The sequence below is a fragment of the Oncorhynchus keta genome, chromosome 29, assembly GCF_023373465.1.
Source record: "Oncorhynchus keta strain PuntledgeMale-10-30-2019 chromosome 29, Oket_V2, whole genome shotgun sequence".
Classification (NCBI taxonomy): domain Eukaryota; kingdom Metazoa; phylum Chordata; class Actinopteri; order Salmoniformes; family Salmonidae; genus Oncorhynchus; species Oncorhynchus keta.
The window spans coordinates 6,000,369-6,027,162 of record NC_068449.1 but is presented as its reverse complement, the minus strand read 5'-3'; the positions used below and the strand labels follow the sequence as shown (position 1 = coordinate 6,027,162).

The window sequence follows — 26,794 nt, the reverse complement described above, 5'->3', positions numbered from 1 at the left end:
TGGGGACTGTTAGTGTAGCAGATGGCTGAATATGGGGACTGTTATTGTAGCTGATGGCTGAATATGGGGACTGTTATTGTAGCAGATGGCTGAATATGGGGACTGTTAGTGTAGCTGATGGCTGAATATGGGGACTGTTATTGGATTCATAATAGGTATATACTTCCATCCACATTAGCCAGTGGAGTCCCCCCATTGTTGTCCAAGTGCCTTGCCTTTGAGCTCTGCATGTACTTACTGCAGGTTGCCGTGGCAGCCTGAGAGACGGGAGAGGGTGTCTGGTTGGGTGAACCCCACTCTGATGGGGCTGGGGTGTATGAGGGGGGAGAGAATTGCTGGGTTGCTGGTGGTGGTGGGGGCGTGGCATGGGATATCTGTGGCTGGGGGTGGAATGAGAAGGGGTACTGGGGTTGGTTGGAGGAGACGGGGACGGGGCCCTGCGCAGACTGACCAATCAGAGGGGGCAAGGAGGTAGCCTCGCAGTAACCTAGCTGCTGCTGTTGCTGCTGAGCGAGGTTATAATAGTCCTCTGATTGGCCATTGGCATGGGGGAGGTGGGGCGGGATATGGGGTTGGCCGGCCTGGTCCAGGGGGTGGGGCTTGACCCGGCTGTGGCGGGGCGGCAGAGGGAGGGCAACTGGGAGGACAGGCTGGGGCACGGGGGGCATGTGCACAGGGCCATATATGTGGGTGTGGGAGGTGGACCAGGTGCCGTGTTTGGGGAGCAGCACAGGGTCCTGCTGGGGGTCACCCTGGTGGAGGGACTTGGTGTGGTGGAGAGCCCGCACCGTGGGGGGAGAGAGGGGGATCTGGCGCACCTGCCGGGTCAGGGCTGTGGGCACCCCTGGCTGCACGGGGGAGAAGGCCGAGACCAGGGAGGTGGAGAGCTGGGAGAGATGGGGAGAGTTGTCGCCAGCCCGTCCACCCGCCACCTCTCTCTCCTGGGAGGAGGAAGAGGAAGAGGAGGAAGGGGAGGAGTTGGAGGCCACTCGGGCATAGGAGGGCGGCAGTGTGGCGGCCCGATAGTGTCTATACTCAAGAGGGGTGTTGGAGGGGTGAGAGGGAGGGGAGGACACCTTATATTGGAGGGTGGAAACAACTATAACACACCACAGAGGAGGGGGAGACACCACAGAGGAGGGGGGGGGGAACCACAGAGGAGGAGGGGGTGGGGGGCACCACAGAGGAGGAGGCACCACAGGGAGGGGGGCACCACAGAGGAGGCTGGGGGCACCAGGAGAGGGGGGGCACCACAGAGGAGGGGGGCACCACAGAGGAGGGAGGCACCACAGAGGAGGGGGGACACCACAGAGGAGGAGGGGGACACCACAGAGGGAGGGGGACACCACAGAGGAGGGGGGGAACCACAGGGGTTGGGGGACACCACAGAGGGGGGGGACACCACAGAGGAGGGGGGGGACACCACAGAGGAGGGGGAACCACAGAGGGGAGGGGAGGCACCACAGAGGAGGGAGACACCACAGAGGGTTGGGGACACCACAGAGGAGGGAGACACCATAGAGGAGGGGACACCACAGAGGGGAGGGGGGACACCACAGAGGAGGGGGGACACCACAGAGGGGGGGGGACACCACAGAGGGGGGGGACACCACAGAGGAGGAGGGGCACCACAGAGGAGGGGGGACACCACAGAGGGGGGGGACACCACAGAGGAGGGGAGACACCATAGAGGAGGGGGGCACCACAGAGGAGCACCACAGAGGAGGGTGGGGGCACCACAGAGGGGGAGACACCACAGAGGGGGACACCACAGAGGAGGAGACATGACAGAGGTGGGGGGCACCAGAGAGGGGGGCACCACAGAGGAGGAGGGGCACCGCAGAGGAGGAGGGGACACCACAGAGGAGGAGAGGTGGGACACCACAGAGGAGAGCGGGACACCAAAGAGGAGGATGGGACACCACAGAGGAGGGGGGACACCACAGAGGAAGAGGGGACACCACAGAGGAGGAGGGGGTGGGGGGCACCACAGAGGAGGAGGGGGAGCCACAGGGGGAGACACCAGGAGGAGGGGGTGGGGGGCACCACAGAGGAGGAGGGGACACCACAGAAGAGGGGAGGCACCACAGAGGAGGGGGGGACACCACAGAGGAGGAGGGGGACACCACAGAGGAGGGGGGACACCACAGAGGAGGAGGGGGGTACACCACAGAGGAGGAGGGGGGAAACACCACAGAGGAGGGGAGGGACACCAGAGAGGAGGGGAGGGACACCAGAGGAGGGGGGGGAGGGGGCAGAGGAGGGGGCACCACAGAGGAGGAGGGGAGGGGACACGACAGAGAGAAGGGGGGACACGACAGAGGAGGGGGGGACATGACAGAGGAGGGGAAACCACAGAGGGGGGACACCATAGAGGAGGAGGGGGACACGACAGAGGAGGAGGGGGGACAGAGGAGGGGGGACACCACAGAGGAGGAGGGGGGGACACCAGAGAGAGGGGGGAGGGACACCAGAGAGGGCAGGGGGCACCACAGAGGAGGGGGGGAGGGGACATGACAGAGAGGGGGGGACAGGACAGAGGAGAGGGGGACACCACAGAGGAAAAGGGACACAGAGACAGAGGAGGAGGGGACGCCACAGAAACTGGGAACAAAATGACAAAAAAACTGAGAACAAAGATGATAAATCAGAAACTGAGAACAAAGATGATAAATCGGAAACTGAGAACAAAGATGATAAATCGGAAACTGAGAACAAAGATGATAAATCAGAAACTGAGAACAAAGATGATAAATCAAAACTGAGAACAAAAATGATAAATCAGAAACTGAGAACAAAATCACAGAGAATAAAAAGAAGCCGAATCCAACATGACCAAACTCTCAGGAAAGCAGCATATCCCATTGTCACCCAGCTGCCAGTAGCACGCTTGCAGAATGAGTGTCTCTATGGCGCTGGGGAATGTTTGTATATGGATAAGCATGAGTAAACGGAGGGGAGGAGGGAGGGGGATTCAACACAAACACAGATGTGTCCGAGCTAGCGCTTTAGCTTTGGTTGTGGTCATTAGAGCACACTGTAGCAAAACGTTTTGCAACCGAAAACAATAAAGAGCGTATCTTATTGGCCAAGTTCAGGTAGTCCCTCCTTGTTTCAGTCAGGTTCCTTCCATTTGGTCCCTAATGAACACAACCAACATGCGCTACACTGGGTTGTTTGGTTACCATGATTGCCATGCTATCCCCATGGAGAGAATAGCATCCTGAGACGTCATCTGTGAGATGGTGTATTGACATGGACGAAACGTATTTTGGCTTGTGTTTTGACAGACCCGGCATTGTAGTAGTAGTGTCTGTCCATAGTACGTCTGCCGGACTTACCTGAGCCAGACGTCCGTCGCTCTCTCTCTTTGTGGACCACTCCCTGCATCTGATGCGGCTCCATCATTTGCCTGCAGATATACAGAGGGCACAGACCCATGTTATAGACTCTCCCTGTAGCCTCTCCCTGTAGACTCTATATAGCCTCTCCCTGTAGCCTCTCCCTGTAGCCCCTCTCTATAGCCTCTCCCTGTAGACTCTCTCTGTAGACTCTCTATAGCCTCTCCCTGTAGCCTCTCCCTGTAGACTCTCTAGCCCTCTCCCTGTATAGACTCTATATAGCCTCTCCCTGTAGCCTCTCTCTGTAGACTCTCTATAGCCTCTCCCTGTAGCCTCTCCCTAGACTCTATATAGCCTCTCCCTGTAGCCTCTCCCTGTAGACTCTATAGCCTCTCCCAGCCTCTCTCTGTAGACTCTCCCTGTAGCCCCTCTCTATAGCCTCTCCCTGTAGACTCTATATAGCCTCTCCCTGTAGCCTCTCCCTGTAGACTCTATATAGCCTCTCCCTGTAGCCCCTCTCTATAGACAGTCTTTCAATCTGTGCCAATTTAATACATTTCTGATTGACATTACATCTAATTTTCTACTGCTTGAGTACCGGCAACACTTATAAAAAAAGATCCCAAGGCAAGATCAAAGAGGCGGCAGGTAGCCTGGTGGTTATAATGTGGAGGCGGCAGGTAGCCTAGTGGTTAGAATGTAGAGGCGGCAGGTAGCCTGGTGGTTATAATGTGGAGGCGGCAGGTAGCCTAGTGGTTAGAATGTAGAGGCGGCAGGTAGCCTGGTGGTTATAATGTGGAGGCGGCAGGTAGCCTAGTGGTTAGAATGTAGAGGCAGCAGGTAGCCTGGTGGTTAGAATGTGGAGGCGGCAGGTAGCCTCAGTGGTTAGAATGTAGAGGCGGCAGGTAGCCTAGTGGTTAGAATGTAGAGACGGCAGGTAGCCTAGTGGTTAGAATGTGGAGGCGGCAGGTAGCCTAGTGGTTAGAATGTGGCGGCAGGTAGCCTGGTGGTTAGAATGTAGAGGCGGCAGGTAGCCTGGTGGTTAGAATGTGGAGGCGGCAGGTAGCCTAGTGGTTAGAATGTAGAGGCGGCAGGTAGCCTGGTGGTTAGAATGTGGAGGCGGCAGGTAGCCTAGTGGTTAGAATGTAGAGGCGGCAGGTAGCCTGGTGGTTATAATGTGGAGGCGGCAGGTAGCCTAGTGGTTAGAATGTGGAGGCGGCAGGTAGCCTGGTGGTTAGAATGTAGAGGCGGCAGGTAGCCTGGTGGTTAGAATGTGGAGGCGGCAGGTAGCCTAGTGGTTAGAATGTAGAGGCGGCAGGTAGCCTGGTGGTTAGAATGTAGAGGCGGCAGGTAGCCTAGTGGTTAGAATGTGGAGGCGGCAGGTAGCCTGGTGGTTATAATGTGGAGGCGGCAGGTAGCCTAGTGGTTAGAATGTAGAGGCGGCAGGTAGCCTGGTGGTTAGAATGTAGAGGCGGCAGGTAGCCTGGTGGTTAGAATGTGGAGGCGGCAGGTAGCCTAGTGGTTAGAATGTAGAGGCGGCAGGTAGCCTGGTGGTTAGAATGTAGAGGCGGCAGGTAGCCTGGTGGTTATAATGTGGAGGCGGCAGGTAGCCTAGTGGTTAGAATGTAGAGGCGGCAGGTAGCCTGGTGGTTATAATGTGGAGGCGGCAGGTAGCCTAGTGGTTAGAATGTAGAGGTGGCAGGTAGCCTGGTGGTTAGAATGTAGAGGCGGCAGGTAGCCTAGTGGTTAGAATGTAGAGGTGGCAGGTAGCCTGGTGGTTATAATGTGGAGGCGGCAGGTAGCCTAGTGGTTAGAATGTGGAGGCGGCAGGTAGCCTAGTGGTTATAATGTGGAGGCGGCAGGTAGCCTGGTGGTTAGAATGTAGAGGCGGCAGGTAGCCTAGTGGTTAGAATGTAGAGGTGGCAGGTAGCCTGGTGGTTATAATGTGGAGGCGGCAGGTAGCCTGGTGGTTATAATGTGGAGGCGGCAGGTAGCCTGGTGGTTAGAATGTAGAGGCGGCAGGTAGCCTAGTGGTTAGAATGTAGAGGCCAGGTAGCCTGGTGGTTAGAATGTAGATTGGCAGGTAGCCTGGTGGTTAGAATGTAGAGGCGGCAGGTAGCCTGGTGGTTATAATGTGGAGGGCGGCAGGTAGCCTAGTGGTTAGAATGTAGAGGCGGCAGGTAGCCTAGTGGTTAGAATGTGGAGGCGGCAGGTAGCCTGGTGGTTAGAATGTAAGGCGGCAGGTAGCCTAGTGGTTAGCCTGGGCGGTTATAGCCTGGTGGTTATAATGTGGAGGCGGCAGGTAGCCTGGTGGTTATAATGTGGAGGCGGCAGGTAGCCTGGTGGTTATAATGTGGAGGCGGCAGGTAGCCTAGTGGTTAGAATGTAGAGGTGGCAGGTAGCCTGGTGGTTAGAATGTGGAGGCGGCAGGTAGCCTAGTGGTTAGAATGTGGAGGCGGCAGGTAGCCTGGTGGTTATAATGTGGAGGCGGCAGGTAGCCTAGTGGTTAGAATGTGGAGGCGGCAGGTAGCCTAGTGGTTAGAATGTGGAGGCGGCAGGTAGCCTGGTGGTTAGAATGTAGAGGCGGCAGGTAGCCTAGTGGTTAGAATGTAGAGGTGGCAGGTAGCCTGGTGGTTATAATGTGGAGGCGGCAGGTAGCCTAGTGGTTAGAATGTGGAGGCGGCAGGTAGCCTGGTGGTTAGAATGTAGAGGCGGCAGGTAGCCTGGTGGTTATAATGTGGAGGCGGCAGGTAGCCTGGTGGTTATAATGTGGAGGCGGCAGGTAGCCTGGTGGTTAGAATGTAGAGGTGGCAGGTAGCCTGGTGGTTATAATGTGGAGGCGGCAGGTAGCCTAGTGGTTAGAATGTGGAGGCGGCAGGTAGCCTGGTGGTTAGAATGTAGAGGCGGCAGGTAGCCTAGTGGTTAGAATGTAGAGGTGGCAGGTAGCCTGGTGGTTATAATGTGGAGGCGGCAGGTAGCCTGGTGGTTATAATGTGGAGGCGGCAGGTAGCCTAGTGGTTAGAGTGTTGGGCCAGGAACTGAAAGGTTGCTAGATCGAATACCCAAGCTGGCAAGGTAAAAATCTGCCGTTCTGTCCCTGAACAAGGCAGTTAACTCACTGTTCCACAGTAGGCCATAATTGTAAATAAGAATTTGTTCATAAAGTGACTTGCCTAGTTAAATAAAATACGAATAATAAGAAAATAATTGTTAGCCAGCTAACATACTTCATTGTTCAGAAATAACTTCAAATATTTTAGGAATATATGTCTACAATGGACATGGATTGATTTAAATTGTTTCAACCAACAACCAACATTCAAGTCTAGGTTCATTAATGAACCAGAAACTATTTTTTTTCTGAATGTTTATGAAAGTTAGCTGGCAAAATCATTGATCCTGCTTTGTAGTATACTGCTCTGGTGTGGTTAAATTAAAGTCAGTACCAGCATCATCACTTTCTTTCATTCAACCTCAAGCTGCTTGACTGTACAGGAGTCTAGTACCTCAAGCTGCTTGACAGTACAGGAGTCTAGTACCTCAAGCTGCTTGACTGTACAGGAGTCTAGTATCTCAAGCTGCTTGACTGTACAGGAGTCTAGTACTTCAAGCTGCTTGACTGTACAGGAGTCTAGTACCTCAAGCTGCTTGACAGTACAGGAGTCTAGTACCTCAAGCTGTTTGACTGTACAGGAGTCTAGTATCTCAAGCTGCTTGACAGTACAGGAGTCTAGTACCTCAAGCTGCATGACAGTACAGGAGTCTAGTACCTCAAGCTGCTTGACAGTACAGGAGTCTAGTACCTCAAGCTGCTTGACTGTACAGGAGTCTAGTATCTCAAGCTGTTTGACTGTACAGGAGTCTAGTACCTCAAGCTGCTTGACTGTACAGGAGTCTAGTACCTCAAGCTGTTTGACTGTACAGGAGTCTAGTACCTCAAGCTGTTTGACTGTACAGGAGTCTAGTACCTCAAGCTGTTTGACTGTACAGGAGTCTAGTACCTCAAGCTGCTTGACTGTACAGGAGTCTAGTACCTCAAGCTGCTTGACGGTACAGGAGTCTAGTACCTCAAGCTGTTTGACTGTACAGGAGTCTGGTACCTCAAGCTGCTTGACTGTACAGGAGTCTAGTACCTCAAGCTGCTTGACTGTACAGGAGTCTAGTACCTCAAGCTGCTTGACAGTACAGGAGTCTAGTACCTCAAGCTGCTTGACTGTACAGGAGTCTAGTATCTCAAGCTGCTTGACTGTACAGGAGTCTAGTACCTCAAGCTGCTTGACAGTACAGGAGTCTAGTACCTCAAGCTGTTTGACTGTACAGGAGTCTGGTACCTCAAGCTGCTTGACTGTACAGGAGTCTAGTACCTCAAGCTGCTTGACAGTACAGGAGTATAGTACCTCAAGCTGCTTGACTGTACAGGAGTCTAGTACCTCAAGCTGCTTGACAGTACAGGAGTCTAGTACCTCAAGCTGTTTGACTGTACAGGAGTCTAGTACCTCAAGCTGCTTGTCTGTACAGGAGTCTAGTACCTCAAGCTGCTTGACAGTACAGGAGTCTAGTACCTCAAGCTGCTTGACTGTACAGGAGTCTAGTATCTCAAGCTGCTTGACTGTACAGGAGTCTAGTACCTCAAGCTGCTTGACAGTACAGGAGTCTAGTACCTCAAGCTGTTTGACTGTACAGGAGTCTGGTACCTCAAGCTGCTTGACTGTACAGGAGTCTAGTACCTCAAGCTGCTTGACAGTACAGGAGTCTAGTACCTCAAGCTGCTTGACTGTACAGGAGTCTAGTACCTCAAGCTGCTTGACTGTACAGGAGTCTAGTACCTCAAGCTGTTTGACTGTACAGGAGTCTAGTACCTCAAGCTGCTTGACTGTACAGGAGTCTAGTACCTCAAGCTGTTTGACTGTACAGGAGTCTAGTACGTCAATCTGCTTGACTGTACAGGAGTCTAGTACCTCAAGCTGCTTGACGGTACAGGAGTCTAGTACCTCAAGCTGTTTGACTGTACAGGAGTCTGGTACCTCAAGCTGCTTGACTGTACAGGAGTCTGTACAGGAGTCTAGTACCTCAAGCTGCTTGACTGTACATGAGTCTAGTACCTCAAGCTGCTTGACTGTACAGGAGTCTAGTACCTCAAGCTGCTTGACAGTACAGGAGTCTAGTACCTCAAGCTGTTTGACTGTACAGAAGTCTAGTACCTCAAGCTGCTTGACCTGTACCTCTTTCCACCACTAGAGTGGACTAAGAACACGGCACGAGCCACTGGATATGTGGTAGACCTGATGTGGTAGGGGTTATGTGGTAGGCCTGATGTGGTAGGGGATATGAGGTAGGCCTGATGTGGTAGGGGCTATGAGGTAGGCCTGATGTGGTAGCGATTATGTGGTAGGCCTGATGTGGTAGGGGCTATGTGGTAGGCCTGATGTGGTAGGGGCTGTGTGGTAGGACTGATGTTGTAGGGACTATGTGGTAGGCCTGATGTGGTAGTGGCTATGTGGTAGGCCTGATGTGGTAGGGGATATGAGGTAGGCCTGATGTGGTAGGCCTGATGTGGTAGGGTATATGTGGTAGGGGCTATGTGGTAGGCCTGATGTGGTAGGGGAAATGTGGTTGGCCTGATGTGGTAGGGGATATGTAGTAGGGGCTATGTGGTAGGCAACTGTGGTAGGGGAAATGTGGTAGGCCTGATGTGGGAGGGGATATGTGGTAGGCTTGATGTGGTAGGCCTGATGTGGGAGGGGATATGTGGTAGGCTTGATGTGGTAGGCCTGATGTGGGAGGGGATATGTGGTAGGCTTGATGTGGTAGGCCTGATGTGGTAGGGGGTATGTGATAGGCCTGATGTGGTAGGGGATATGGGGTAGATCTGATGTGGTAGGCCTGATGTGGTAGGGGTTATGTAGTAGGCCTGATATGATAAAGGATATGTGTTAGGCCTGATGTGGTAGGCCTGATGTGGTAGGCCTGATGTGGTAGGGGGTATGTGATAGGCCTGATGTGGTAGGGGATATGGGGTAGCCTGAAGTGGTAGGGAATGTGTGGTAGATCTGATGTGGTAGGCCTGATGTGGTAGGGGATATGGGGTAGCCTGAAGTGATAGGGAATGTGTGGTAGATCTGATGTAGTAGGCCTGATGTGGTAGGCCCGATGTGGTAGGGGGTATGTGATAGGCCTGATGTGGTAGGGGATATGGGGTAGCCTGAAGTGGTAGGGAATGTGTGGTAGATCTGATGTGGTAGGCCTGATGTGGTAGGGGGTATGTGATAGGCCTGATGTGGTAGGGTATATGTGGTATACCTGATGTGGTAGGGAATGTGTGGTAGATCTGATGTGGTAGGCCTGATGTGGTAGGCCTGATGTGGTAGGGGGTATGTGATATGCCTGATGTGGTAGGGGATATGGGGTAGCCTGAAGTGGTAGGGAATGTGTGGTAGATCTGATGTGGTAGGCCTGATGTGGTAGGGGATGTGTGGAAGGCCTGATGTGGTAGGGTATATGTGGTATACCTGATGTGGTAGGGTATATGTGGTATACCTGATGTGGTAGGGTATATGTGGTATACCTGATGTGGTAGGCCTGATGTGGTAAGGTATATGTGGTATACCTGATGTGGTAGGGGATGTGTGGTAGGCCTGATGTGGTAAGGTATATGTGGTATACCTGATGTGGTAGGGGATGTGTGGTAGGCCTGATGCGGTAAGGTATATGTGGTATACCTGATGTGGTAGGGGATGTGTGGAAGGCCTGATGTGGTAGGCCTGATGTGGTAGGGGATGTGTGGTAGGCCTGATGCGGTAGGGGATGTGTGGAAGGCCTGATGTGGTAGGGGTTATGTGGTAGGGTTATGTGGTAGGGTTATGTGGTAGGCGTGATGTGGTAGGCCTGATGTGGTAGGGGTGATGTGGTAGGGTTATGTGGTAGGGTTATGTGGTAGGGTTATGTGGTAGGCCTGATGTGGTAGGGGTTATGTGGTAGGGTTATGTGGTAGGGTTATGTGGTAGGGTTATGTGGTAGGGGTTATGTGGTAGGGTTATGTGGTAGGGTTATGTGGTAGGGTTATGTGGTAGGGGTTATGTGGTAGGGGTTATGTGGTAGGGTTATGTGGTAGGGTTATGTGGTAGGGGTTATGTGGTAGGGTTATGTGGTAGGGTTATGTGGTAGGGGTTATGTGGTAGGGTTATGTGGTAGGGTTATGTGGTAGGGTTATGTGGTAGGGTTATGTGGTAGGGTTATGTGGTAGGGGTTATGTGGTAGGGTTATGTGGTAGGGTTATGTGGTAGGCCTGATGTGGTAGGGTTATGTGGTAGGCCGTATGTGTTTTGTACCCTCAAACAAACTACTTTCAGACAAATTAAATAAGAAAACACGTTCGATGATGAATTCTAGCAAGTTTTTACCAGACTTGAAGTCCCTGGAATGAGATGCTTTGGATGCCCTTTTACAAACCAGTTCCTTTTTTCGATGTTCTACTGTGTGTTCTACTGTGTTTTCTAATGTGTGTTCTACTGTGTTTTCTAATGTGTGTTCTACTGTGTTTTCTACTGTGTGTTCTACTGTGTTTTCTACTGTGTGTTCTACTGTGTGTTCTACTGTGTGTTAATATAATAATATAATAATAATATATGCCATTTAGCTGCGCTTTTATCCAAAGCGACTTACAGTCATGTGTGCATACATTCTACGTATGGGTGGTCCCGGGAATGAACCCACTACCCTGGCGTTACAAGCGCCATGCTCTACCAACTGAGCCACAGAAGGACCACTGTGTGTTCTACTGTGTGTTCTACTGTGTGTTCTACTGTGTTTTCTACTGTGTGTTCTACTGTGTTTTCTACTGTGTGTTCTACTGTGTTTTCTACTGTGTGTTCTACTGTGTGTTCTACTGTACACTGAGCTTGATTTGGTGTCTTTCTGAAGGTCGCAGGTTCTTACCTCCTCGGTACATCGGGGTCCTCTGAGGAGGGCCCATTTTGGCGTTGGACAGCAGGGCCTGTGGTGGAGAACAGAAACAGGGGAATATTTCTAGCTAGGTATGAAAGGACCTACAGTTGAAGTCGGAGGTGTACATACACCTGAGCCAAATACATTTAAACTCAGTTTTTCACAATTCCTGACATTTCATCATAGTAAGAAATTCCCTGTCTTAGGTCAGTTAGGATCACCACTTTATTTTAAGAATGTGAAAAATCAGAATATTAGTAGAGAGAATGATTTATTTCAGCTTTTATTTCTTTCATCGCATTCCCAGTGGGTCAGAAGTATACAAACACTCAATTAGTATTTAGTAGCATTGCCTTTAAATTGTTTACATTTGGTCAGATAGCCTTCCACAACCTTCCCACAATAAGTTCCTCCTGACAGAGCTGGTGTAACTGAGTCAGGTTTGTAGGCCTCCTTGCTCGCACAAGCTTTTTCAGTTCTGCCCACAAATGATCTATAGGATTGATGTCAAGACTTTGTGATGGCCACTTCAATACCTTGACCTTGTTGTCCTTAAGCCATTTTGCCACAACTTTGGAAGTATGCTTGAAGACCCATTTGTGACCAAGCTTTAACTTCCTGACTGATGTCTTGAGATGTTACTTCAATATATCCACATAATTTTCCTGCCTCATGTTGCCATCTATTTTGTGAAGTGCACCAGTCCCTCCTGCAGCAAAGTACCCCCACAACATGATGCTGCCACGCCCATGCTTCATGGTTGGGATGGTGTTCTTCGGCTTGCAAGCGTCCCTCTTTTTCCTCCAAACATAACGATGGTCATTATGGCCAAACAGCTCTATTTTTGTTTCATCAGACCAGAGGACATTTCTCCAAAAAGTACGATCTTTGTCCCCATGTGCAGTTGCAAACCATAGTCTGGCTTTTTTATGGCAGTTTTGGAGCAGTGGCTTCTTCCTTGCTGAGCGGCCTTACAGGTTATGTCGATATAGGACTTGTTTTACTGTGGATATAGATACTTTTGTACCCGTTTCCTCCAGCATCTTCACAAGGTCCTATGCTGTTGTACTGGGATTGATTTGCACTTTTCGCACCAAAGTACGTTCATCTCTAGGAGACAGAACACGTCTCCTTCCTGAGCGGTATGATGGCTGCGTGGTCCCATGGTGTTTATACTTGCGTACTATTGTTTGTACAGATGAAAGTGGTACCTTCAGGTGTTTGGAAATTGCTCCCAAGGATGAACCAGACTTGTGGAGATCTACAATTTTTCTTGTGAGGTCTTGGCTGATTTCTTTTGATTTTCCCATCATGTCAAGCAAAGAGGCACTGAGTTTGAAGGTAGGCCTTGAAATACATCCACAGGTACACCTCCAATTGACACAAATAACGTCAATTAGTCTATCCGAAGCTTTTAAAGACATGAGATAATTTTCTGCATTTTTCCAAGCTGTTTAAAGGCACTGTCAATTTAGTGTATGTAAACGTCTGACCCACTGGAATTGTGATTCATTTAATTATAAGTGAAATAATCTGTCTGTAAACAATTGTTGGAAAAATGACATGTGTCATGCACAAAGTAGATGTCCTAATCGACTTACCAAAACGATAGTTTGTTAACAAGAAATTTGTGGAGTGGTTGAAAAACGAGTTTTAATGACTCCAACCTAAGTGTATGTAAACTAGTTTTAATGACTCCAACCTAAGTGTATGTAAACTAGTTTTAATGACTCCAACCTAAGTGTATGTAAACTAGTTTTAATGACTCCAACCTAAGTGTATGTAAACTAGTTTTAATGACTCCAACCTAAGTGTATGTAAACTAGTTTTAATGACTCCAACCTAAGTGTATGTAAACTAGTTTTAATAACTCCAACCTAAGTGTATGTAAACTAGTTTTAATGACTCCAACCTAAGTGTATGTAAACTAGTTTTAATGACTCCAACCTAAGTGTATGTAAACTAGTTTTAATGACTCCAACCTAAGTGTATGTAAACTAGTTTTAATGACTCCAACCTAAGTGTATGTAAACTAGTTTTAATGACTCCAACCTAAGTGTACGTAAATGAGTTTTAATGACTCCAACCTAAGTGTATGTAAATGAGTTTTAATGACTCCAACCTAAGTGTATGTAAATGAGTTTTAATGACTCCAACCTAAGTGTACGTAAACTTCCAACTTTTGTTTTACATGCCACACCCTCCCCTGTAGTAGTAGAGGTACATTCAACAGGATAAATATGACTGAGGTTACATACAGTATAACAATGCTAGTGGCTCCTGTAATTATTGGGACAGTGAAGCATTTTTTCTTATTTTGGCTCTATACTCCAAAAGTTTGGATTTGAAATCAAACAATGACTATGAGGTTAAAGTATTTTCATCCATATCGGGTGAACCATTCAGAAATGACAACCTTTTTTTTGTACATAGTCTCCCGATTTTAGGGGGTCAAAAGTATTGGGACAAATTCACTTATACAGTATGTGTATTAAAGTAGTAAAAAGATTAGTATCCATATTTATAGAACGCAACAACTACATTAAGCTTGTGAATACACATTTGTTGGATGAATTTGCTGTTGTTACATTATTGTATAAGTGTTTTAGAAGCTTATTCTATTCTTACTTACTATAAAAGTGACAAAATACATTATTTACCATTCATTTCTATTGAGAACAAAATAACATGAAACACAACCAAAACAAACAGCAAATGCTTCCAACAAATTGGTAGCTTGATGTTGTCATTGTGTACTAGTGAGATACTGTGCTTTTTCCTACAGCTTGATGTTGTCATTGTGTACTAGTGAGATACTGTGCTTTTTCCTACAGCTTGATGTTGTCATTGTGTACTAGTGAGATACTGTGCTTTTTCCTACAGTTTGATGTTGTCATTGTGTACTAGTGAGATACTGTGCTTTTTCCTACAGCTTGATGTTGTCATTGTGTACTAGTGAGATACTGTGCTTTTTCCTACAGCTTGATGTTGTCATTGTGTACTAGTGAGATACTGTGCTTTTTCCTACAGCTTGATGTTGTCATTGTGTACTAGTGAGATACTGTGCTTTTTCCTACAGCTTGATGTTGTCATTGTGTACTAGTGAGATACTGTGCTTTTTCCTACAGCTTGATGTTGTCATTGTGTACTAGTGAGATACTGTGCTTTTTCCTACAGCTTGATGTTGTCATTGTGTACTAGTGAGATACTGTGCTTTTTCCTACAGCTTGATGTTGTCATTGTGTACTAGTGAGATACTGTGCTTTTTCCTACAGCTTGATGTTGTCATTGTGTACTAGTGAGATACTGTGCTTTTTCCTACAGCTTGATGTTGTCATTGTGTACTAGTGAGATACTGTGCTTTTTCCTACAGTTTGATGTTGTCATTGTGTACTAGTGAGATACTGTGCTTTTTCCTACAGTTTGATGTTGTCATTGTGTACTAGTGAGATACTGTGCTTTTTCCTACAGCTTGATGTTGTCATTGTGTACTAGTGAGATACTGTGCTTTTTCCTACAGCTTGATGTTGTCATTGTGTACTAGTGAGATACTGTGCTTTTTCCTACAGCTTGATGTTGTCATTGTGTACTAGTGAGATACTGTGCTTTTTCCTACAGCTTGATGTTGTCATTGTGTACTAGTGAGATACTGTGCTTTTTCCTACAGTTTGATGTTGTCATTGTGTACTAGTGAGATACTGTGCTTTTTCCTACAGTTTGATGTTGTCATTGTGTACTAGTGAGATACTGTGCTTTTTCCTACAGTTTGATGTTGTCATTGTGTACTAGTGAGATACTGTGCTTTTTTTTCCTACAGCTTGATGTTGTCATTGTGTACTAGTGAGATACTGTGCTTTTTCCTACAGTTTGATGTTGTCATTGTGTACTAGTGAGATACTGTGCTTTTTCCTACAGTTTGATGTTGTCATTGTGTACTAGTGAGATACTGTGCTTTTTCCTACAGTTTGATGTTGTCATTGTGTACTAGTGAGATACTGTGCTTTTTCCTACAGTTTGATGTTGTCATTGTGTACTAGTGAGATACTGTGCTTTTTCCTACAGCTTGATGTTGTCATTGTGTACTAATGAGATACTGTGCTTTTTCCTACAGCTTGATGCAAACCACAGGCATTTCCACAGGAAACCTCAACAAAACAGGCCCAGCAGGACGGTAGACCAGAATAGACCTGACCTGCCCTCCCCTCCTTCCCACATCTGTGTACAGCTCATACAGTGCATTTTGCATTCAACACAACATATGCATGAACCCAGCCAATCCTTGATCGCCAATCCCAAACCAGATTCAAGGGCAAACATGATTGGATGGAATGTAATATTCTTAATTTCCATTGGATCAACGTCTAATTTCACCAGTCTTTGTCAAGAGACGCAACACCAGGATCAATAAAATAACTACATAGAGACAAGAAACCCCCAACCCAGCATAGAGACAATCGCCCGGTGCAGAAACCCCCAACCCAGCATAGAGACAATCGCCCGGTGCAGAAACCCCCAACCCAGCATAGAGACAATCGCCCGGTGCAGAAACCCCCAACCCAGCATAGAGACAATCGCCCGGTGCAGAAACCCCCAACCCAGCATAGAGACAATCGCCCGGTGCAGAAACCCCCAACCCAGCATAGAGACAATCGCCCGGTGCAGAAACCCCCAACCCAGCATAGAGACAATCGCCCGGTGCAGAAACCCCCAACCCAGCATAGAGACAATCGCCCGGTGCAGAAACCCCCAACCCAGCATAGAGACAATCGCCCGGTGCAGAAACCCCCAACCCAGCATAGAGACAATCGCCCGGTGCAGAAACCCCCAACCCAGCATAGAGACAATCGCCCGGTGCAGAAACCCCCAACCCAGCATAGAGACAATCGCCCGATGCAGAAACCCCCAACCCAGCAGACAAGACTGTCATTATGACTTCGTGGTGAGGTATACTAGATGTTTTTTAACATCTTAGTTTTTTTACTGACCACATAACAACCAATATATGAGGTCTTTACTTGATGTCTTTACGACATACCTTGACGTCATTGGGGTGCTGCATAGAGGTGTGTGTGTGTGTGTGAAGGGGTGACTGTGCATAGAGGTGTGTGTGTGTGTGAAGGGGTGACTGTGCATAGAGGTGTGTGTGTGTGAAGGGGTGACTGTGCATAGAGGTGTGTGAAGGGGTGACTGTGTATAGAGGTGTGTGAAGGGGTGACTGTGTATAGAGGTGTGTGAAGGGTGACTGTGTATAGAGGTGTGTGTGTGTGTGAAGGGGTGACTGTGTATATAGGTGTGTGTGTGTGAAGGGGTGACTGTGCATAGAGGTGTGTGTGTGTGTGAAGGGGTGACTGTGTATAGAGGTGTGTGTGTGTGAAGGGGTGACTGTGTATAGAGGTGTGTGTGTGTGAAGGGGTGACTGTGCATAGAGGTGTGTGTGTGTGAAGGGGTGACTGTGTATAGAGGTGTGTGTGTGTGAAGGGGTGACTGTGCATAGAGGTGTGTGAAGGGGTGACTGTGTATAGAGGTGTGTGTGTGTGAAGGGGTGACTGTGTATAGAGGTGTGTGTGTGTGAAGGGGTGACTGTGTATATAGGTGTGTGTGTGTGAAGGGGTGACTGTGCATAGAGGTGTGTGTGTGTGAAGGGGTGACTGTGTATATAGGTGTGTGTGTGTGAAGGGGTGACTGTGCATAGAGGTGTGTGTGTGTGAAGGGGTGACTGTGTATAGAGGTTTGTGTGTGTGAAGGGGTGACTGTGCATAGAGGTGTGTGTGTGTGAAGGGGTGACTGTGCATAGAGGTGTGTGTGTGTGAAGGGGTGACTGTGTATAGAGGTGTGTGTGTGTGTGTGTGTGTGTGTGTGTGTGTGTGTGTGTGTGTGTGTGTGTGTGTGTGTGTGTGTGTGTGTGTGTGTGTGTGTGTGTGTGTGTGTGTGTGAAGGGGTGACTGTGTATAGAGGTGTGTGTGTGTGTGAAGGGGTGACTGTGTATAGAGGTGTGTGTGTGTGAAGGGGTGACTGTGTATATAGGTGTGTGTGTGTGTGTGTGTGTGTGTGAAGGGGTGACTGTGTATAGAGGTGTGTGTGTGTGAAGGGGTGACTGTGTATAGAGGTGTGTGAGGGGGTGACTGTGCATAGAGGTGTGTGTGTGTGAGTGAAGGGGTGACTGTGCATAGAGGTGTGTGTGTGTGAAGGGGTGACTGTGTATAGAGGTGTGTGAAGGGGTGACTGTGCATAGAGGTGTGTGTGTGTGAAGGGGTGACTGTGTATAGAGTGTGTGTGTGTGTGAAGGGGTGACTGTGTATAGAGGTGTGTGAAGGGGTGACTGTGCATAGAGGTGTGTGTGTGTGAGTGAAGGGGTGACTGTGCATAGAGGTGTGTGTGTGTGAAGGGGTGACTGTGAGACATACTCTACTTCCCCAGCTAACTGAGGAGGAGAGCCTATTCTGAGAGAGGCCTATTATAAAAGGGGAGATCACTTACTGCATATCAGGAATACCAACCAATAAACCCCTGACGCCCCTTTGCAACACTAGATTGCCGTTGGGTGTCATTTCCGCTGGGTGTGTTTGGCATGAGGGACACGTGGAACATCTTTATATGGATACTGCTTACCCAGTGAGCACAAGGCATTGAAAATACATCTTTTCAATATCCTTTCAACCAAGAAAGACTACATTTTCAATTTATTTAACTTGGCAAGTCAGTTAAGAACAAATTCTTATTTTCAATGACAGCCTAGGAACAGTGGGTTAACTGCCTTGTTCAAGGGGCAGAATGTCAGATTTGTACCTTGGGGATTTGAACTTGCAACCTTTCGCATACTAGTCCAACACTCTAACCACTAGGCTACCCCCAGTATTTTCAATGTCTTTTGCTCATAGGGTAACTGGAGTTCTTCCTCTGAAACAGAGGATTCCTCTGTCCTACCATATCCAACCATCTGAAGTGTCTAATTTTGTTTTTGTTTTCGGCTTTCGGGTTGACATTACTGACATCATAATGAATTCACCTCCTTCTCAATGAGCAACTAAGGCGAGGATGTTGGCTGAGTTGTTTTGGAATAAAACACTGCGGTTTTGGAATAAAGTGCTGTAAACGCTTTCTAAAACATGATTCATTCCCAACCTCAAACCGTTTCATGTTTCATGTCCCACAGTCATCATCTCATGAAAGGGGAATATTTTAATATCCCATCATCAAACAGAGCCAACCATCCCCACCACATTTCTGCCCCCTGTTTTTGAACACAGTATATGAATATAAATAATGTCCTACTACTGCAATGTATGTACTAGTGCTTTATCAATACACAGCCTAGCAGGAGTTTGTTATTTAGTGTGTGTGTGTGACATTTTGTGTGTATGTGTGTGTGTGATTGTGATTTTGTGTGTGTGTGTGTTTTGTCTCCTCTCCTTTGTTCTCTCAGCCTGCAGCTCTCTGATAGAAGATGACTTGGGATGCCTTGTTTTCATTCTTTTTGACACTCCTCTAAACTCCCTTCATAGCAGCTGATGGTTATCTGCACGGCTCCTCTAAACTCCCCTTCGTAGCAGCTGATGGTTCTCTGCACAGCTCCCCTAAACTCCCCTTCGTAGCAGCTGATGGTTCTCTGCACGGCTCCTCTAAACTCCCCTTCATAGCAGCTGATGGTTATCTGCACGGCTCCTCTAAACTCCCCTTCGTAGCAGCTGATGGTTCTCTGCACGGCTCCTCTAAACTCCCCTTCTTAGCAGCTGATGGTTATGTGTTATCTGCACGGCTCCTCTAAACTCCCCTTCTTAGCAGCTGATGGTTATGTGTTATCTGCACGGCTCCTCTAAACTCCCCTTCGTAGCAGCTGATGGTTCTCTGCACGGCTCCTCTAAACTCCCCTTCTTAGCAGCTGATGGTTATGTGTTATCTGCACGGCTCCTCTAAACTCCCCTTCTTAGCAGCTGATGGTTATGTGTTATCTGCACGGCTCCTCTAAACTCCCCTTCTTAGCAGCTGATGGTTATGTGTTATCTGCACGGCTCCTCTAAACTCCCCTTCTTAGCAGCTGATGGTTATGTGTTATCTGCACGGCTCCTCTAAACTCCCTTCTTAGCAGCTGATGGTTATGTGTTATCTGCACGGCTCCTCTAAACTCCCCTTCATAGCAGCTGATGGTTATGTGTTATCTGCACGGCTCCTCTAAACTCCCCTTCTTAGCAGCTGATGGTTATGTGTTATCTGCACGGCTCCTCTAAACTCCCCTTCGTAGCAGCTGATGGTTATGTGTTATCTGCACGGCTCCTCTAAACTCCCCTTCTTAGCAGCTGATGGTTATGTGTTATCTGCACGGCTCCTCTAAACTCCCCTTCTTAGCAGCTGATGGTTATGTGTTATCTGCACGGCTCCTCTAAACTCCCCTTCTTAGCAGCTGATGGTTATGTGTTATCTGCACGGCTCCTCTAAACTCCCCTTCTTAGCAGCTGATGGTTATGTGTTATCTGCACGGCTCCTCTAAACTCCCCTTCATAGCAGCTGATGGTTATGTGTTATCTGCACGGCTCCTCTAAACTCCCCTTCTTAGCAGCTGATGGTTATGTGTTATCTGCACGGCTCCTCTAAACTCCCCTTCATAGCAGCTGATGGTTATGTGTTATCTGCACGGCTCCTCTAAACTCCCCTTCTTAGCAGCTGATGGTTATGTGTTATCTGCACGGCTCCTCTAAACTCCCCTTCTTAGCAGCTGATGGTTATGTGTTATCTGCACGGCTCCTCTAAACTCCCCTTCTTAGCAGCTGATGGTTATGTGTTATCTGCACGGCTCCTCTAAACTCCCCTTCTTAGCAGCTGATGGTTATGTGTTATCTGCACGGCTCCTCTAAACTCCCCTTCTTAGCAGCTGATGGTTATGTGTTATCTGCACGGCTCCTCTAAACTCCCCTTCTTAGCAGCTGATGGTTATGTGTTATCTGCACGGCTCCTCTAAACTCCCCTTCTTAGCAGCTGATGGTTATGTGTTATCTGCACGGCTCCTCTAAACTCCCCTTCTTAGCAGCTGATGGTTATGTGTTATCTGCACGGCTCCTCTAAACTCCCCTTCATAGCAGCTGATGGTTATGTGTTATCTGCACGGCTCCTCTAAACTCCCCTTCATAGCAGCTGATGGTTATGTGTTATCTGCACGGCTATGCAATTCATTTGAGCACATATACAGATGAGGCGTCAAGATGAATACTAATAGTGGAGCACAGAGCTGTAGCTAATGCATAACAACAGCCAAAATACTCACCAGAATCAGTTGGTGTCCATCTATGATGGTTTCTATGAGCCAATTAGTCCAACCTGATCTTGATTTTTAGTCTTTTCAGGGTTTAGTTTGGAATACATGAAGCTAAGAACATGTATAATATATGCCATTTGCCATCAAATGAAACCACTGCAAAGCTAATATACAAGATGATGCTTTCTTTTGGTAGACATACCATACCTCCAGATCCAGACACAATAAAGTAACTAAACGTTAGATTGACGGTTGGTGTTGGGCTGGTAAAGTAACTAAACGTTAGGTTGGTGTTGGGCTGGTAAAGTAACTAAACGCTAGATTGGTGGTTGGTGTTGGGCTGGTAAAGTAACTAAACGCTAGATTGGTGGTTGGTGTTGGGCTGGTAAAGTAACTAAACGTTAGATTGGGTCTAGGTTGGTGTTGGGCTGGTAAAGTAACGAAACGTTAGGTAGGGTCTAGGTTGGTGTTGGGCTGGTAAAGTAACTAAACGTTAGATTGGGTCTAGGTTGGTGTTGGGCTGGTAAAGTAACTAAACGTTAGGTAGGGTCTAGGTTGGTGTTGGGCTGGTAAAGTAACTAAACGTTAGGTAGGGTCTAGGTTGGTGTTGGGCTGGTAAAGTAACGAAACGTTAGGTAGGGTCTAGGTTGGTGTTGGGCTGGTAAAGTAACTAAACGTTAGGTAGGGTCTAGGTTGGTGTTGGGCTGGTAAAGTAACTAAACGCTAGATTGGTGGTTGGTGTTGGGTTGGTAAAGTAACTAAACGTTAGATTGGGTCTAGGTTGGTGTTGGGCTGGTAAAGTAACGAAACGTTAGGTAGGGTCTAGGTTGGTATTGGGCTGGTAAAGTAACTAAACGTTAGATTGGGTCTAGGTTGATGTTGGGCTGGTAAAGTAACTAAACGTTAGATTGGGGCTAGGTTGGTGTTGGGCTGGTAAAGTAACTAAACGTTAGATTGGGTCTAGGTTGATGTTGGGCTGGTAAAGTAACTAAACGTTAGATTGGGGCTAGGTTGGTGTTGGGCTGGTAAAGTAACTAAACGCTAGATTGGTGGTTGGTGTTGGGCTGGTAAAGTAACTAAACGCTAGATTGGTGGTTGGTGTTGGGCTGGTAAAGTAACTAAACGTTAGATTGGGTCTAGGTTGGTGTTGGGCTGGTAAAGTAACGAAACGTTAGGTAGGGTCTAGGTTGGTATTGGGCTGGTCAAGTAACGAAACGCTAGATTGGTGGTTGGTGTTGGGCTGGTAAAGTAACTAAACGCTAGATTGGTGGTTGGTGTTGGGCTGGTAAAGTAACTAAACGCTAGATTGGTGGTTGGTGTTGGGCTGGTAAAGTAACTAAACGTTAGATTGGGTCTAGGTTGGTGTTGGGCTGGTAAAGTAACTAAACGCTAGATTGGTGGTTGGTGTTGGGCTGGTAAAGTAACTAAACGCTAGATTGGTGGTTGGTGTTGGGCTGGTAAAGTAACTAAACGTTAGATTGGGTCTAGGTTGGTGTTGGGCTGGTAAAGTAACGAAACGTTAGGTAGGGTCTAGGTTGGTATTGGGCTGGTCAAGTATTTCCTAATATTTTAAAGCAACTATTAAAATACAACAACGTGGGCCACTGTAGTCAATACCACTTGCCAACTGCAACCTCACAGCCTAGTTGACTGCACAATTAAAGGCTTTTATTTTAGTGACACAAGAGCTAACACCATTAACACTATCAAGGGTTATTATCAACACAACACATCTACAGATGCAAACAGGAAGGTTGTGTACGTGTCAAATGAGTTTGGGTTTTAGTGCACGATGAAGCACAGATGCCTGACATACGGGGGTCCTGGCTGTTGCCATGGTGAGGTGAGAGACGTAGTGCCCCAGGGGAGTGCTTGGGCTTGATCAGGCCTGTGCACAGAAGCCCTCAAGGAACAAAACAAGGCCTACTTTCTCTCTCTCACACTCTAACTCAGATGGTGATTACCTAATTGCCTAATTGTGATTTCTTGAGCTAAATATGATGCTATTAAAGAGTATTTCAAACCTCAGGAGCCACAGCTTAACACCCCGTGGGGCTGTGGCTACCAAAATATGAAATATAAAAGCTACTTTGACCCATTAGGGCCCCTTAAGTCCACATTTGTGTTGAATGGAAAACTTTAAATGGCAGTCAACAGAAACGCATACAGCTTAAGCTTAAACATCAACATAGGGATTTCCAGAACATCACTTCCCTATTTTAGCCCTACAATGAAAGAGGTGAGAGAGGTGTTGCCAAATACCACCAGCCTCACATTGTCTGCCGCAGCATCATGCAGTAAATAGCCCTGATTCAGACCCTCCCTCTATCACCTACCCTGCATCAACTGTCATCACGGGAACAGTACTTACTGAGGGTGATCTTCGCAGAAGTGCACCTTCTGACAGTGGCCGGTGACATCTCTGGAGTAAGACTCATCGTGAGACCCTCTCTGCAATTCTTACAGTGTCTTTAGCAAGCTATTACTGTGTGGTACTAACTATGGCTTCTAGTCAGGCAGCTGTCCAGGCTACTGGAATAGCATTAGCCACGAACCGGGTGATCCAAGATAGGACCCCAGTAGCAGGTATAAAGCAGTAAAATGCCTGCGACTGCATTCCCTGGACAGAAGGAGCGCACCTTAGGTCTGCGTGTGGAGCCCCATAGCTCAGCTCACCTCCAACATGGCCCCCTCTTGTTCCCCAAAAGGTTTACCAAAAAAATGAGAGTGCCATGTGAGATTTGGCGGTCTAAGACAGTTTGGCTCCATGGGTATTTTAGCCAGGCTGTGCACCAATAGGAAGGCTAGGGGGACGGAATGGGGCCGCCACCGGACTCCCCATCCACAACAGCTTATAAGTAGCAGCAACGTGTAACAGGAGAGGCCCATGTGCTATTTCTTAAGAGTAAGGCTTCGTATACAGTCTAGTTATGTCGCCATAAACTAGACTGCACCGTCCATCTCATCTAACCACAGGTCTTTACATTGATGTGTGCAAGTGTCTGTCCTGGCGGTGTAATGTTAATGGTTGTCAGGGTTAACTGTAATGGTTGTTTTCGATAGTGTCGCTTTCAGGCATACAGTATTATCACAAGTGTCTGCAATCGGCCATCATATATCGCCAGGTCACGTATCCAAGTGTGGCACCCTGGGCTCTAGCCTGGGTTGTGTTCAGTAGATAGTTAACAAATAAATAAGTGAAATAGGTAGGCTATATTTGAACTATTAAGAAATGCTTTTTTACATTTTCCGTTTCATAACAATTTTAAATGTTTTGTTACAATGTGCCCTAATGAACACACCTTTAAACAGAGTTGATAGTCTGGCAGGGTTCTATGGGTTCTATGGTTTGCTTTCCATTCCCACACACAGTGCTGAAAGCTTTCACCCAGAGCCATAGAGATACAGTACGTCTGGCCTTGTTATCGCTCTAGAGCTTGATGTCCAGCAGAGGGAGGTAGAACTCAGTGGAGATCGACCCAGCAACCAGACTGACTGGCACCTGCAGCCCCAATGTCATTGGCTGGACCAAGTGTAAACTGAACAGGTTGAGAGTGCTTCTGAAAATAGATTATTCTTGTTACAACCTAAACATGTTCAACCTAATATTACGTTAATCCAACAATCCTTAAATTATAGGGGAGCTATACAGGCTTGAAATTACTGTATAAAAAGATTTGCACTTCGACCGATAATTAGTAGCTGACGTGCCGGGATTAACTGCTAATTAGTACACATCAGTTTTAGCTACAGTCTATCTAAACCTGACTGTGACATACATAGACAGGTGGACGAACAAACGGGTGGACAGACAGGCAGACAGCTGGACAGAATGATTACTTCCACACGGGAAAAGGTCCCACCTCCATCTTGCGAGCTGAGCGTGTTGAGGGCGAACATCATGGCGGTGGAGAAGGTGGTGGCCTCCTCTTTGCTGGCGAAGTTGAGGCCGTAAACCTGCCTGGCATCGCGCCACTGGTGAAAGGTGGGCGTGGCCTGGTTATACTTCAGCCCCTTCACTATGGAGTAGTTGATCACCACCTGAGAGACAGACAGCCAATTACTCATTCATTCATTTATTCACCAATTACTATGGTCAGCTTAGTTCAATGTACCGTAACTATAGAGATAAATATGTCTTACATAACGATAGAGATAACTATGTCTTACATAACTATAGAGATAACTAGTAACGAATGTGTGTGGTGGAGATGATCTCTATAACTAAAGACAGTGTGGTGGAGATGATCTCTATAACTAAAGACAGTGTGGTGGAGATGATCTCTATAACTAAGACAGTGTGGTGGAGATGATCTCTATAACGAAAGACAGTGTGGTGGAGATGATATATATAACTAAAGACAGTGTGGTGGAGATGATCTCTATAACTAAGACAGTGTGGTGGAGATGATCTCTATAACTAAAGACAGTGTGGTGGAGATGATCTCTATAACTAAAGACAGTGTGGTGGAGATGATCTCTATAACTAAGACAGTGTGGTGGAGATGATATATATAACTAAAGACAGTGTGGTGGAGATGATATATATAACTAAAGACAGTGTGGTGGAGATGATCTCTATAACTAAAGACAGTGTGGTGGAGGTCTGTAAAGGCTTGCAGTGTGAAAAGTCTTCCACCAGATCTACATCAAGATTTGTAGGTCCATTGAAATGACTAACAATACTAGAACAGACAAATTCCCCCAGACAATGGCAATTGGTGTGTGTGCGTATGTGTACCTCTACCTGTTGGTCCTGTAGCTTGACCCCGACCACGCGAAAGGTGTTGTTGGCCGTGTTGTGGTAGATGTTGATGCGGCTGAAGCCCTGCTGGCCCGGCTTGATTGGAACCCACTTCTTACTGGTGTCGTCGTACACCATGACTGAGGCGCGGGCTTGGCAGATACTCTGTTCACTGTGGAGGAGAACACAGGGGTTAGAGGTCACCGTGACTGAGGCGCGGGCTTGGCAGATACTCTGTTCACTGTGGAGGAGAACACAGGGGTTAGAGGTCACCGTGACTGAGGCGCGGGCTTGGCAGATACTCTGTTCACTGTGGAGGAGAACACAGGGGTTAGAGGTCACCGTGACTGAGGCGCGGGCTTGGCAGATACTCTGTTCACTGTGGAGGAGAACACAGGGGTTAGAGGTCACCGTGACTGAGGCGCGGGCTTGGCAGATACTCTGTTCACTGTGGAGGAGAACACAGGGGTTAGAGGTCACCGTGACTGAGGCGCGGGCTTGGCAGATACTCTGTTCACTGTGGAGGAGAACACAGGGGTTAGAGGTCACCGTGACTGAGGCGCGGGCTTGGCAGGTACTCTGTTCACTGTGGAGGAGAACACAGGGGTTAGAGGTCACCGTGACTGAGGTGCGGGCATGGCAGATACTCTGTTCACTGTGGAGGAGAACACAGGGGTTAGAGGTCACTGTGACTGAGGCGCGGGCTTGGCAGATACTCTGTTCACTGTGGAGGAGGACACAGGGGTTAAAGGTCAACAATAAGGACATAGGGTGAATCTCAAACATATTTCCTTGATTTCTTGCATCCTCTCCCCCCCTTCTTCTCAAAACGGATTGGAGGAGAATCTCCAATGAGTTTTGAGAAGGAGGTGAGGAGAGAGGATGCAAGGAATCGAGGAAATATGTTTGAGATTCACCCTATGTCCTTATTGTTGACCTCTAACCCCTGTGTCTCCTACTACTGGTGGATGCGGTGCTGTGTAGTACCGTACAGTTAGCAAGCCTGTTCAGTAGTAGTAACTCTCAAAGGAACCACGCCTATCTAATGGTATCGTTTGAAATTTGACAGTATGTCCCTAAAAAGAGGGAGGGACAGCCAATTAAAACCCTATAAACAAGCACACTAACCCCAACCCCTCCGAGAAAAAAAATCTCTCTCTGTGTTTTGCTTTGCTGTGGCGTCGCGGTATCATAATTAGCATATTTCAGAATGTTCGGCGACATGGGCAGGAAACATGTGTGTCGCTGATCTATGGTAATAACACGGTGAGAGAAAACAGAAGCGTCTAATTAACTATCTGTTCACCAGATGTGAGGTATTTATCTGTCAAACCAGATAAATTGGGAATGTGCATCCACATCATGGTTTTGGCCCAGGCACAGACTGGCTTGATTCCAAACTCTCCATTCCTATCGACGACAAGAATTAAACTATTGAATTATGTGGTGAACAAGTACAGCCGTAGTACATCTACAGTATAGTACATTTCAAAGCACTAATGCCAACTCCTCATAAGT

The 26,794-nt window shown here is 47.7% G+C and overlaps 1 protein-coding gene across 5 annotated transcripts in view; it reads right to left on the bottom strand.

Annotated features, from left to right (window-relative positions):
• LOC118370612 (ena/VASP-like protein) overlaps positions 1-26,794 on the bottom strand; it is an 89,136-nt gene that overhangs the window by 21,264 nt on the left and 41,078 nt on the right. For 3 of the 5 annotated variants that reach the window (XM_052485828.1, XM_052485827.1, XM_052485826.1), the window contains exons 2-6: positions 25,274-25,448; positions 24,396-24,573; positions 11,277-11,334; positions 3,342-3,412; positions 239-1,099 (exon numbers count right to left, since the gene is read on the bottom strand). In XM_052485828.1, the coding sequence (XP_052341788.1) occupies positions 239-1,099; positions 3,342-3,412; positions 11,277-11,334; positions 24,396-24,573; positions 25,274-25,448 (1,343 nt within the window). Of the gene's footprint in view, positions 1-238; positions 1,100-3,341; positions 3,413-11,276; positions 11,335-22,903; positions 23,263-24,395; positions 24,574-25,273; positions 25,449-26,794 lie in introns of those variants that run through there. The other 2 variants (XM_052485825.1, XM_052485829.1) reach the window with 2 other exon arrangements.